At 44.7% G+C, this 14,247-nt stretch overlaps 1 protein-coding gene across 7 annotated transcripts in view; it reads left to right on the top strand.

Moving 5' to 3' along the window:
• The first annotated feature begins 1,739 nt into the window (after positions 1-1,739).
• Positions 1,740-14,247, top strand: part of Sirt5 (sirtuin 5) — a 23,216-nt gene continuing 10,708 nt past the window's right edge. Inside the window, exons 1-5 of one of the 7 annotated variants that reach the window (XM_031358967.1) lie at positions 1,886-1,921; positions 6,324-6,381; positions 6,535-6,659; positions 7,558-7,691; positions 13,654-13,879. In XM_031358967.1, the coding sequence (XP_031214827.1) occupies positions 6,569-6,659; positions 7,558-7,691; positions 13,654-13,879 (451 nt within the window). In that variant the 5' untranslated portion in view covers positions 1,886-1,921; positions 6,324-6,381; positions 6,535-6,568. Of the gene's footprint in view, positions 2,252-2,629; positions 2,842-6,323; positions 6,382-6,534; positions 6,660-7,557; positions 7,692-13,653; positions 13,880-14,247 lie in introns of all 7 variants that reach the window. The other 6 variants (XM_031358965.1, XM_031358963.1, XM_031358968.1 and 3 more) reach the window with 6 other exon arrangements.

The following is a 14,247-nucleotide window of genomic DNA, read 5'->3' on the forward strand; positions in this document are numbered from 1 at the left end:
ACCTCAGAACCATCATTGATGTCTAACGTGCCTTCCTTTCTCTTTCCTTAGAAGGGATTGCTTTTCAGGGGTCTGTAGCCTTTCCTGCTTATGAGACTCTTCTCTATTACCCTCCCAGCTCCCCAGATGCCCCTTCTGGTGGCATCTTTTACCACGTGCTCCTACCAGAGTATGGATGACTGAGTTTGAAGTCTAACCTGAGTAAAGTCTGAGCCTGGAAAGTCTCACCACAGCCACTTTCTTAGCCACTGATTCCAAAATACTGAGGAAACATTGTAGGCTTAGATTTTTCAAAACCTACTTCTAATAAGGGTTCTCAAATGCTTCCATACTCCTTCTAGTCCACTGTTCAAAGGTTGGGGAGAAAAAAATGGCAAACAGGACGAGAAGATGTGGACTTGTTTAGAAATAGTTCTTTGGGGGCGATTCCAATCTCCATTGTCAGGACACCAGAAGTCCAGTTCAGTAGTGTCAGGACACCAAATACGAATCAGCAGTAGCAGCATGATCCAGCAGAAACTGCCAGGCCTCCGCCAAATTGGACCAGCTGGGACACCAGGAAACCTTTTTTCCTGTAACTCTGTCAATGAAGCAAAGATCAGCAAAGACTTGAGACCACCGAAGCATTACAAAGCTAGCTATGCAAGAACCTCACCACTGTCTGTTGAGTCCTGTTTATACTCTCTCCAAAGATCACATGTCCTCCCACGGGTCTCACCTCAGCAAGACACCACGTGAGTCTGCATCACATGACACAACCTGAAACTTCCACTGCAGACCATCTCTTGAGTGGTGAGGTTGGGAAAAGGTGGTCTTTCCAAGCCTAGAAGAAAGATTGGAATGGACAGTGCATGAAGGCTGGGATGTGGGGAAAGTTCCCTGGACTTTGATGAAATACAATGCCATGGAATGGCAGAACCCGTGGGTGATGGAGGACTACATATTGGGTTTGTGGACCATGGAAAGTCGCAATAAGAAGCTAAATGTCTCTCCCTGTCCTCCACGTATTGACAGTAAAGAATTAATGTATGGTGGCTACTATTACAAGCATGAAAAGCAACAGAAGAGCTGGAGATGTAGCTCAGTGGTAGAGTGCTTGCATAATGTAAGCAAGGTACAGGGTTCAGCATCTCTAACATCAAAAGAATAAGAAAGAAAGAAAAAAAAGCAGAGGAATATAATATTTTGCTCAGGCATCATTTGTAGTGGCCTGGACCCCTATCTCTGGACCACTTTTGCCATAAGAGGGGGCTTCAAAGTGGGCAGAATGTCTGGCCAATGGGACATTTGAGATTTAACCTGGGAAAAATTAATGTGAACTGTTTGCTCCCAAATTCTCTGATTATTTCCCTTCCTGGTTCCCCGGCTCCATCGCCAGCTCCAGCCTTAGAAAGGCCATGCTGATGAGCCTAATGGGAGAATTCTGTCCCTAAGGCCAATCGATCTTGCACCAGCAATAGTGAACATAACCTCTAGGTTGGATTAGAGGGGTTTGGGCTAGCCCGGAACAGACTCACCAGGGCTGACCACAGATTTTCAGAGGAATCGACCCTGATTTTGTTAAGCTCTGTACTGAAACTGCATCCCTCAGTGTGCTCAAGGAGGCAACAGAACAGGCAGTAATTCATGATCTAATCAAAGAATCATGATTCTTTGGGCAGTGGAATGAATTTTAGAAAGGTCACAAAGAGTCGCCTCGCCTTCCACTGACTCGTGGTTCCACCAATATTATGTCGCGCTCCTGGTCTCCGGCAGGGGCCGCTGCAGCCGGGGCGTGATACCAGGACGCGGAGCGTTCTGCCGGAGGCCTCTCCTGCCTGCACGGTCCTCACCGTCTTTTGCAGGTCTCTGGCCCTAATGGGGGTCCCGCCTTTGTTCCGGCTCCACGCCCCCCATCTTGCGCATGCGCGGCAGGGTGCCGGTAGGGACGGCGGTGACTCTGTGGGTGGCTGGATGGGCCGCGCCTGGGCCGGGGAAGGCAGTGACCTGAAGGAAGGGCATTTTGGCTAAGGTGACAGGGGCAGGCTGTAGTGGTGGTGAGAATGCAGAAAGGGTAGGATCGTGCGTGACACAGCCTAAAGGTAGAGCCGGCAGGATTTGGTGATCATGGCAGCAGAGAGAGGGACAAAGGTCAAAGCCAAGCCGCGAGCTGGGAAGATAGTGCCTCAAAGTTTGGTGAGGGGGCGAGGGTGGGGATGGGGTGGCGCACTTTTCAACTCTGGGAAGATGGAGATCAAGAGTGACATGAAAGGTGGGTGGGAAAACACTCAGGGTAGGGGCTGGAGGCTGGCCAGGCACGTGTTCGGAGATGTGATCAGCTGGGTCCTAGCCTGTACCTTTTTTTAGGTTAGATGGCAGGTAGCCCTGACCGGAGCAGGTGCGAGTGGAGCGGGTCAGCCTCAAGGCCTGGGACTCCTGGGGTACTGATCTCATTTGTGGAGCTTTTGGTGTCCAAAAAAGGATTTTACGGAAGTCCTGTGAATGTTTCTGCAGTACAGTTGTCATGCATTCTGTCCTATGCCTACTCCTGCATTTCAGTTGATTATGTATATTTCTGGGCCCCAATGGGGTGTTTTGATATATATAAGAAGAGATAGCCAAGCTGATTAACATGTCTGTCATCTCGCAGTATTTTAGTAAGAACCTTTCGAGTTCACTCGTTTCAAATTTTTGAAATGTACATCACTTCATTATCAACTGTGGTTGCTGTGCCCTGCGAAAGACCAGTCAAACTTCTCTCTAGCTGAGAGTCTATGTCCCTTGACAGACATCTCCATGCCCCCATCTTGTTCCCCACATCTTGTTCCGACTCCGGTGACCACCATTCTGTTCTTTGCTTCTGTGAGTTCGACCTTTTTATGCTCCTCGTAAGAAATCGGCACACCTGTCCTGCTGTGCTGTGCTTATTTCGCTTCGGTTAGCAGAGTCAACCAAATGATAGAACCTGTTCTTGTAATGCTGCATTGTGTGTTAGTCCTCTGTTGATTACCACCGGTTTTTTCCATGTGGGTAACACCAAAATTAACATCCAAGCGCAGATGCCTCCTGCCCACATTTACCTTTAATCCCTTGGTAACGAGTTAGGAGGGGGCTTGCTAAAAAACATGCTAATTCTGGTTTGAATTTTTTGAGCGATCTCCATATTGTTTACCAAAATGGCTTTGCTAACTGACTTTGGCAGTGTCTCACAGTCCCTTTTCACCCACATTCTTGCTAACATTAGCTTTTGTCTTTTTGATAACAGCCATTTCCAGCAGATTTGTGGTGATAGTTCATTGTGGCCTAATTCCATTGCCCCAGTGTCTTCTTTTGAGAAATACCCATTCAGGTGCCCTGCTCAGTTCTAAAACTAGGTGGCTTTCTTGCAACTGATAGGCCTTGGTGCTCTGTTAAATATAAACCATTGCATAAAACACCAACACCAGGTTAGGCTTCATGTCATCACAATTAGTAACCTGTCTAAACCACGAATCCAAACGCCTGCTGCCTTTCAACAATCACAGCACCAACCTCTCTTTCTTCTTTTCAGTAATGTCTTCAACAATGTCCAGTCAAAGTAGCTTGCTTCCTTGTAGGCTCAGGATCAGTTCTCAGCACCCACACTTTGGCTCACAGCCATCTATAACTCCCTCTCGGAGGGATGTGGCACCCTCCTCTGAACTACTAGGGTACCAGGCACATGTGTGGCGTACACAAGTACATACATGCAAGCGAAGCATTCACATAAATAAATCTAAATAAAAATATTTCGCAATTAACACCCTTTAATTCCTCCATGATTTGTGCTGCTTGGGAGACCCTGACAGTCCACATAAGATATTCACATAGGTATTGAAACCCTAGTGTCTTTTCATATCTCCATATAACTATGTCTTATCTACATCTAATTCTTTCACTAATTTCTGGTGGATTCATAATTTTAAATATCCTAGTAAGTACCAAATTCTTGTCATCCTTATCTCTCACTAATTAACCTTTTCCCTTCAACAGTGTGTTCTGTTGATCCCTATCAGATGATATAAAACTCTCATTCTGACTTTTAAAAACTGGTTAGATCCTGGTGGTAGTGGCAAACGTCTTTAACCACAGCAGTAGGGGAGGCAGAGGCAGGCAGATCTTCATGAGTTCAAGGTCTGGTCAGCCTGGTTGAGTTCCAGACAGTCAAGAAGGGCTACATGGAGACACCCTGTCTCAAAAAAACAAAAATCAATAATAAACAAAAAAACTGGTCAAAGTACACAGAACATACAGTTTGCCCTTAGTTCCATTTCGCATCCCTGTGATTACATACCTTTAGAAGGAAGGGTTTATTTTGGCTCACAGTTTGAGGGTCAAACCATCAGGGCTGGGAAGGTATGCCAACAGGATTGGGAAGCAGCTGGTCACACGGAGTCTACAGCCAGGAAGCAGAGACCAACTGTCTTCACACACACCAAGAAAAGGGCATCAGATCCCATTACAGATGGCTGTGAGCCACCATGTGGTTGCTGGGAATTGAACTCAGGACCTCTGGAAGAGCAGTCAGTGCTCTTAACTGCTGAGCCATCTCTCCAGCCTGCTTTTTCCTTTTGATTCAATCCAGGACCCCAGCCTATATGATGGTGCTGTCTACATTCAGTGTGGGCCTTCCCTCTTCAATTAAACCTCCTCAGAAGCCTCCTCAAAGATGATCTCAGAGTGTGTTTCCATGGTGATCTAAATGGAGTCAGGTTGACAATGAAGATAACCATCACACAGTCCTAACTTTTTTGGGGGTTGGGGAGTGAGGTGTTCAAAACAGGATTTCTTTGAGTAACCTTGCTCGTCCTGGCACTTGCTCTGTAGACAAGGCTGGTCTCGAACTCAGAGATCCAGCTGCCTCTGGCTCCTAAATGCTGGGATCGAAGGCATGTGCCACTACTGCCCAGCTAGCCCTAACCATTTTAAAGCCATTGTATAGTCATAGTTGGTGGCAGGGACATTCTTCCCCTAAATTTTCTTTATCCTATAAAACTGAAACTTTTTACTTGTTATTTGTAAATATATCTCAAATACAGTCAAATTAACTCTTTGAGTGTAGAGTTCTGTAAGTTCTGATAGACATGCCATGTAACTGCTACCATGATCAGGACACATTCATCACTCCCCCTTTCTTAAGTCTGTATCTCCCCCCCCTCCCTCATGACCACAGAAATAGTCTTTATTTTTTCTGGATGCCATAGGAATACAACCATGAATTCTTTTTTTTTGGGGGGGGGGGTGTTGTTTTGTTTTGTTTTGTTTTGTTTTTTGGAGACAGGGTTTCTCTGTATAGCCCTGGCTGTCCTGGAACTCACTCTGTAGACCAGGCTGGCCTCGAACTCAGAAATCTGCCTGCCTCTGCCTCTCAAGTGCTGGGATTAAAGGTGTGCGCCACCACTGCCTGGTTTTCTCACTGATTCTTAACTTGAGAGTTTGGTTAGGCTGCCCGGCTGGCCATTTTTATCCTTTTCCCTCAGCGATGGTTTGTGGTGGCACATACTTTTAATCCCCAGCACTTGGGAGGCAGAGGCAGGCAGGCTGCTAAGAGGTCAGAGATCGAGGCCAGCCTGATCTACAGAATGAGTTCCAGGACAGCCAGGGCTACACATAGAAAAACCTGTCTTGAAAAACAAAACAGACAAAACAAAAAAAGATTATCCAGTGGCTTGTGGGCTTGGCCATGTGGTATGACTCTGGTCTTGAGTTAGAGCATCCCTCAGGCTCACAGATGCTACTGCAGGTGTGCAGCCCCAGTCAGAAGCACTGCAAGTCTGAGCCACAGTCCAGAGGATAAACAAAGCAACCAGGCTAAATATCTATCAGAATTTTGTTGCCAACTTCAGTTATTATTTTTATTTCTTTTTATCTCTCTTCATTATGTCTTGTTCTTGCTATGGTGGTGTTTTGTTTTGTTTTGTTTTGTTGAGATAGGCTCTCTCTGAACTTCCTGAGGATGACCATGAACCCCCACTCCTCCCGCAGTCCCTTACTCACAAAGTCCTATGACCTCACTCAGGGGTTTTTAGCTCTACTAGTTCAATGATTCCTTTTTCGTTCCATGTTCAAAAAAATCGCAAGATAAGGATCTGGATTATAGGTCCTGATGGCCAGGACAATCAAAGCCCTGGGTTTCACCCATCCCAAAAGCTTGAATAATGCTTCTCTCATCAGGGTGCCGTACAGGCTTGTCACCTCAGGCTTTGGGAGTCTGCAATGTGAGGAACATTATTCAAAACTACCCTGCAATATGTAAACAGACTATCAAAAAACAAAACAAAAAAAATTGGAAATTGTGAAATGTTTAATACTTTATTCTAACACAGATTTCACATTACATGGTGTATGTTTGAAGTAAGCTGGACTAACAGTGTTCTACTGTTGGTGAGTATATTTATGGGATTTTCCACATAGGACTAGATATCTTGACTCAACTAGCAAATGTTTGTACCTATATACATGTAACAATACCTCTATCGAGACAAAGACACACTATGTATGTAAATTGTTACTATGCACCTTATAACTTTTCTACAGCCTGCCTGGGAAAGTAATATTCAACAAAAACCTGATGGGACCACTCCTGATTGCTCTGCACCGATTCATTTCTCCAACCTTCCCACAAAGCAAGATCTGGCTCATCATGGCTCGTCCAAGTTCAAGTAAGTCATCCTTATACACGCCTACATTGGCCATGGTATTGAGGAAGCTTTAGCATGATTTTCACGGGGCACTTGAATAGGAGAAATTTAGATAATTGGTACCTAGTCGGCCTCAGTTCAGCTTGGTCACAAACACAAAGAAATTTCCACAAGAAATTTGGATGCATGAACCCTTTCAAATCTCCATAGCTGTGCTCTGCAACAGGCACACCAAGCAGCCCAGGTATAGAGCGACTAAGTAGAGTAGATCACAAGGAGGTATCAGAGATGGAGCTGAGAAGCTGAGCCATGGTGTGCCCAAAGCTCTCATTTCCTTGAGAGGCTGCCATGCACCCACCCATCAAGTGTATAAGCCTGAATCTTCATGATACAGGAAACATTTTTATAAAGCATTTTTATTTATTTATTTATTTATTTATTTAAGAGAGAGGGACATGTGTGTGTCATAGTGTATGTCCAGGTCAGAGGACAACTTGAAGAAGTCCCATCTCCTACCACCACATGGCTTCTAGAGATTGAACTCAGGTCATCAGGCTTGGTGGCAGTGCCCTTCCTCTGAGTCATCTTGCCAACCCTGAAGAATGCTTTTTATTTTTTTGGTTTTTTTCGAGACAGGGTTTTTCCATGTGTGTGCCTGATGGCCACAGAGATCAGAAGAAGGCACCAGATCCCCTGAATCTGGAGTTGCAGATGGTTGTGAACTGCCATGTAGGTGCTGGAAACCGAATCCCTGTCCTCTGCATGAGCAAGTGCTCTTATTAGCTGAACCACCTTTCAGTCCCTACTGGAGTATTATACAGTATACTTTTTTTCAGTGTCAAGGTTCACACACAGGTGATGTGGAATATAAATGTCCAGTTGGTACTCTGGAGTGACACGGGTTTTATTTTCTGTTTAGATATGGCAGGTTTCCGGAAGTGTTTTGCAAGTGCCAAGCACATAGTCATCATCTCCGGGGCTGGTGTTAGTGCGGAGAGTGGGGTTCCGACATTCAGAGGAGCTGGAGGTTATTGGAGAAAATGGCAAGCTCAGGTTAGTAAGCTTGCAGAATACCAAAGGCTTTTCTGAATGAAGCTCTTAATGGGGTCTGATTCAGCATCCACACAGAAGTGCAGGGCAGTGCTTGAGCTGGGCAGTGGCCATTTTGTCCTCTGAATTTTGCTGTCAACAATCTCTGTCTACGATGACTACAATAGAAAATCTGGGGTCAGGGAGATGGGTACAGTATGGAAGAGTGCTTGCTGTGTGAGCATCAGGAATGAGGACCTCAGTCTGAATCCCAGCACCCATAGAAAGAGCTGGGCACATCTCTGTATACTTGAAACCCAGCCCTGGGAAGGAAAGACAGGAGACTTCTGAAAGCTTGCCTAGTCTAAACAGCAAGCTTCTAGTTCACTGAGAGGCTGTGTCTCAAAGGCAAGAAGACAGAGACAACAGGAAGACACCCAGTGGCCTCCTCTGGCTTTTGAATACTTCTATTGCATAGGTATATACAATTGCATACTTATGTATATGAAACACACAAACACACACACAAACACATATGTGCATACACACACGCATGCGCACATGCACACGCACATACACACTTCACCCAGAAAAGGAACCCCTGACAGACCAAAGTAATGATCGCACCACTGTCCAATTTGGTGGCATAGTGAGTCTTTTATTGTAGTTACTAATGGGAGTATGGGTGGGGTGTTACTTACAAGGAGCAGGACAACTCAACATCAGCTGCATTGCTAGAAAGCTTACCTCAACCCGTGTGACCCCCAAACTGTGTCCTATGTGGTGCATGGGACCCCAGAGCTTCTCTACACAACTTGCAGGCAGCTCCACAGGGAGCATCTTTCTCTCTGGGTGGTCAGTCTCACCTTACAGCAGTTGTTTTCTCCCTCTGAGTCCTCAAAGTCTTTCAAGTTTTTGTTTTGTTTTGTAGTTTTTTTGGTTTGTTTGTTTGTTTGTTTGTTTGTTTTTTGGTTTTGTTTGAGACAGGGTTTCTCTGTATAGCCCTGGCTGTCCTGGAACTCACTCTGTAGACCAGGATGGCCTCGAACTCAGAAATCTGCCTGCCTCTGCCTCCCAAGTGCTGGAATTAAAGGTGTGTGCCACCACTGCCTGGCTCTCTTTCAAGTTTTTTGTCTAGGACTTGTGACCTTTTGTTGCCTCCTGTTGACCACCTAAGGCTTTGGGGCCTCTTCTGGGGAAGACTGTATCTGGAGGACCTCACAGTTGAGCAAAACACTTTCTTTACCTTCTAGATGTGAACATATTGCATCTTTTCTTTTCTTCCTTCCTCCCTTCCTTCCTTCCTTCCTTTCTTTCTTTTTTTTTTTTTTTTAAAAAAAAAACAATTCAATTCTTTAGGAACTGCCTTAAGGTAGAATCAGAAAACCTTGGTTATCACAATTCATAACTATAAATGTAGATATAAATATCTAAAGATAGTTGGAATTAAGTATTAAACATCATAAAATGTCTGTGAAACTTGTTAAAGGCTCAGTGCTTGGTGTTTAAACAATTACATGAAGAACATTGCAACATAAGTTCCTTGGGATTGGATGGATTTATTATTAAAAAGCTTTATTATTTATTTTATTTTATTTATGTGTATGTGTGTGTATCTATATGTGGCTGTATGTACATATATGTGGGTTCCCAAGGAAGCCAGAAGAGGGCGCTGGATCCCCTGAAGCTAGAAGGTCAGGCAGTTGTGAGCCATTCAGTGTGGATGCTGAGAACTGAACTTGGGTTCTCTGCAAGAGAAGCAAGTGTTCTTAACCAGTGGGTTATTTCTCCAGCCCTGATTGGTTGGTTTGTTGTTTTATTATTCAGTTTTTGTTAAAATAGACACAGACAAATGTGCTCATCTTTAGCATACAATTCAGTGAGTTTTAGCAGATGAATAAAGTTGTATCATCAACACCATGGTTATAAATTAGGACATTTCTGTGTTATATACTATCCTGGTTAGTTTTTGGTTTTGTTTTTCTTAAAGAGTTATTTATTTTATATATAAGTACACAGTCGTTGTCTTCAGACACACCAGAAGAGGGCATCAGATCTCATTATGGATGGTTGTGAGCCACCATGTGGTTGCTGGGAATTGAACTCGGGACCTTTGGAAGAGCAGTCAGTGCTCTTAACCATGGAGCCATCTCTCCAGCCCCCCTGGTTAGGTTTCTGTTGCTGTGATAAAGATCATGATGCAACTGGAGGAAGTAAAGGGTTCATTTCATCTTAAAACTCTCAGGTCACAGTTCATCACTGAGGAAAGGCAAAGCAAGAGTCCAAGGCAGGAACCTGGAGGCAGGAATTGATGCAGAGGCCATGGCGGGAGTGTGGGGGGGTGCTGTTTCTTATATCACCCAGTACCAACTGCCCAGGGGTGCCACTACCACAAATGGGCTGGACTCTTCCACATCAATTGTTAATCAGGAAAATGTCCTGCAGACTTGCCTACAGGCCAATCTGATGGTGGCCATTGCTCAATGGACCTTTCTTCTCAGATGACTCTAGCTTTTAGCAAGTTGATAAATAACTAGCCACTACACACATATATACAGCTACATAGAGACAGACACACACACACATACATATATACATACACATATACACACACATACATATATATAGGTACTTATAAACTATATGTATATACATGCACATCTACTCATCTACACACACTACATGCACATATACACAAACTATATATATATATATATATAAGTCCTCTCTATTACTTTCACAGATATCTGAGATGTTTGGCTTGTAAAGAGAAAAGATTGATTTTAACTCAAAGTTTGGGAAGTTTTCTTCCATGTTCCATTGGCCCTGTGGCTTTGGGGCCCGTGATGAGTGGCTGAGAGCATGGAGACACAGAGCAGAGCAAGGCTATTCCCCTCATGGCTTAGAACCAAAGAAAAAGATGAAGTGACAAGGGCCTCTCACAGTGCTTCGCTTCATCCCCAGTGACCTAAGCTCTCCCATCAGACCCTACTCCTCAAAGGCTTACAGCTTTTCACTCATGCCACGTGGGCAGCCATACCTCCAACAGCCAGGCCTTTAGAAGGCATTGCAGATCCAAACCATAGCACTGTTTCTTCAGTTAAGTTAAAATCCTTAGTTTTAAGTGTTTATTTCATTTCTCTTTTTAGTTGTGTATATGTGGGTGGGGATGGTACATATGCATGTGGCGCCCTCCGAGGATAGAGGAAGACATTATGTCAGTCTACTGCAGCTGCAGTTACAAGAGATCGTGGGCAACCTAATGGGCATTTTGAGACCTGTGCTTGAACCCTCTTAACCGCCTAGGCATCTTTCTCATCCTCAAAATCCCTAGTTTTAGAGAACGTCAAACTTTGTGTGTTGTATCCATTGTGAAGCTGCCAGCCCCAGAACACTGGCACATGATGCAGGCTTCAGACATTTTGGCTGGTTAGATGAAGACAAAAATGAACCACCATTAGTGCAAACCTTGCAAGATTCACAGAGCTGTCCCATGGAGCGCAGAGCGCATGCACTGTCCTTTCCTTCTTCCTAAAAGTTGAAGCAGGTGAAACTGTGGGATGCTCTGGCATTCCTCCGGCCCAGGAGGGGAGAAGCGAATAGAGAGCTTTAGAGTCCAGGAAGAAAGAAGGCCCCCAGAGGCATCCTTGGGGAACAGCAGCCAGTGGCAGGAAGGGCTGAGCATGGGGGTGGCTGCTCAGAGGAAGCTCAGAGTTGCCAGTAAGGTGAGAAGTCAGAGGGCATATGTGATTCCAACTCAGCCCAAGGGTCCTTGTATGTGCTTACAGTTCCTATGTTATGCGCAGGTACTCCTGGCCAGCGTGTCCTAGGTGAAGGAATATAGGGCCCCTGAGGGTCACGCATCGCACTTTGAAAGGAAGGCTGTGCTTGTGAGTGGGGGACATCTTTGATGTGCTTCTCTTCAACATTAACATAGACTGGAATGACCTGTGTTGCTTGTGTGTACGGTTCAGTGAGGACCTGAGGTGACACAGGCAGGATATGGGACATTTCCGTGACTGTTAAGAGTTTGTTTGTGCACTTCCTGTCAGCTTCCAACTGGGACAGCTGTGCTGTGTGCCTCTATCATGAGAACAAACTGTCTGTCTCAGAAGAGGGCTAGTGCCTTAAGTCCAGATATTTCTTGCATTCTGTTAATATATATTGTTCTTATGCATATGTGTGCAACCTGGGTCATATATATGTGCAACCTGGGTCATATGTGTGTATGGTTCAGTGTGTGTGCATTTATATATATAGTTTGTAAGTACATATAGCTGTTTGTATATATGAATGTGTGTTGTATGCATGCATACATATGAATGTATGCATGAATGTATGCACGTATAGGTGTCTTGGGTGAGGTGTGTCATCTAGGGGTACCACTGAGTTCATTTCATGGGACAAAGAATTGTATGATCTAGAGAGAAAGGAAAGTGAAGTCACACAGAGAGAGAGAGAGAGAGAGAAAGAGAGAGAGAGAGAAGCCACTGATAGTGTGTGGCACCCAGAGATCTAAGATCTAAGGGGTGGGGACATGTTGTGCCTTGTCCTAAATTGAAAGCAGAGACCCCTGAGGTTCCAGAGGGAAAGTGAGTTATTGTCCTAGGAGCAGCTGACAGAGTGAAAGTAAGTTATGCATTGAACCAGACCAAGAAAGACCAGCCACAAAGAGAAAACCAACCAAAGGGACAAACTTTAGTAGAACAAACAGCTCCCATCAAGGGTATGGGAGGTGCCCTGGGGGGCAGGAGTCTGCCAGAGTCTCTAATTTGGATTTTCTACAGGCTCCTGGGAGCTCCTGCTGGCCATGTATAGCAGTTGCAATCTCATGTGTGTGTGTGTGTGTGTGTGTGTGTGTGTGTGTGTGTGCGCTCGAAAGCTATCCCCCTCCCAAGCATGGAGCATCCTTTCTTAAAGGGATCAGGCCCTATTTTCTAGACTGGTCCAAGTTCTCCTGACCTTTCTTCACATGTATGTATATATGTATAGTTTATGAGTACATTGCTATATATGTGTGTAGTTTTTATATGAACATACATGTGATTTGTGTGTAAGCAGATAGAACATGTATTTATGTAGTTGTATGCATGTGTGTATATATTTGTTCATGTATAAGTACATGTAACTAAATGTTTATGTTTAGTTGTATGCATGTATACTTGTGTACTTGTATGTGTAGCCATATGTATATAGCTGAATATGTTGTATAATTGTGTCTAAGTGTGTATATATGTAGTTTGTATGTGACTACATGCATATAATTGTGTGTGTGTGTGTATATGTGTCTCATTTGCATGTAAGTATGTACAACTGTTTATATGTTCTTATGGGTATACAAATGTGCATTGATTATGTATACTTACATACATGTGGTTGTATATATGCATGCAGTTGTGTGTATACAAACATCTACATGTAATTTTAGCATAAATACATGTAACTATGTGTATGTGTATAATTGTGTGTATACAAATATGAATACCCATATGGTTATAGCTCTGTATATGTGCATGCACACATGTATAGTTTGTGGACAATACATATAACTGTATGTAGTTGTGTATCTGTGTATAGTTGTGTGCTGTATGCTTGTACATGCTGTGCTTTTAGTTGTATGTAGATATGTGTGTCTGTGCATGTATGTGTAGTTGTATGTCTGAGCTTCTTTCTGTGCCTGATGTATTTTACTGGGGCATTTTTCCTTTCATGTTTTTCTTGGAGATCCTGCACACTGAAAATGATTTCTCAGAACTCTGTGAGGATAAATCCCAACACCAGATCCTTCCCCACATGTCACTTGACTTCCTGTTCATAATTTGGGAGCTAAGTGAGGAGGGTTGCATTGCTTCTGTCTCATAAGTAGGAAAGTTAAGAGTGGGCCCTTGTTCCCAGGGTTTGGGATCTAAGCCGGTGCTATACAGTCTAGCCTGACCTACTTCCACCTCCACAGGTCCCTCACTGACCTCTGCCTCTCTCCCCTCAGGACCTGGCGACCCCTCAGGCCTTTGCTCGAAACCCATCACAGGTGTGGGAGTTTTACCACTACCGGAGGGAGGTCATGCAGAGCAAGGAACCCAACCCCGGGCACCTGGCCATTGCCCAGTGTGAAGCTCGGCTGCGTGACCAGGGCAGACGGGTTGTGGTCATCACCCAGAACATCGATGAGTTGCATCGCAAGGCTGGCACCAAGAACCTACTGGAAATCCACGGTGAGGAGAACAAGATTTTAAAACACAGCTTGTCCACCTTACTCTGCTAGACACCTGTCCTTCCCCCAAATGCTGTGGGACTTCCCTCAGGGACACAGTGGTGCCCAAGAGCACGTGGACAGTTGGTAACAAGGGACACCTTGTCCACTGGGCACAACTCACTTGTTTCCTGCAGTCTGATTATTGGAGGATGGACTGAGACCAATAGTGTCAATACCCCTGGGTTTCATTCAGATAGGTCTTACCTGCATTAGGCCAGTGTTGCTCTCTCTGCCTGTGGATCCGTTGCATTTCCAATGTCATGAGTGCTGCCCTGTGACCACTGTGCCCCCACTGTGCACCCACTGTGCCCCCACCATGCCCCCACC

This window comes from Mastomys coucha, unplaced genomic scaffold (assembly GCF_008632895.1).
Source record: "Mastomys coucha isolate ucsf_1 unplaced genomic scaffold, UCSF_Mcou_1 pScaffold7, whole genome shotgun sequence".
In the NCBI taxonomy this organism is placed as follows: Eukaryota; Metazoa; Chordata; class Mammalia; order Rodentia; family Muridae; genus Mastomys; species Mastomys coucha.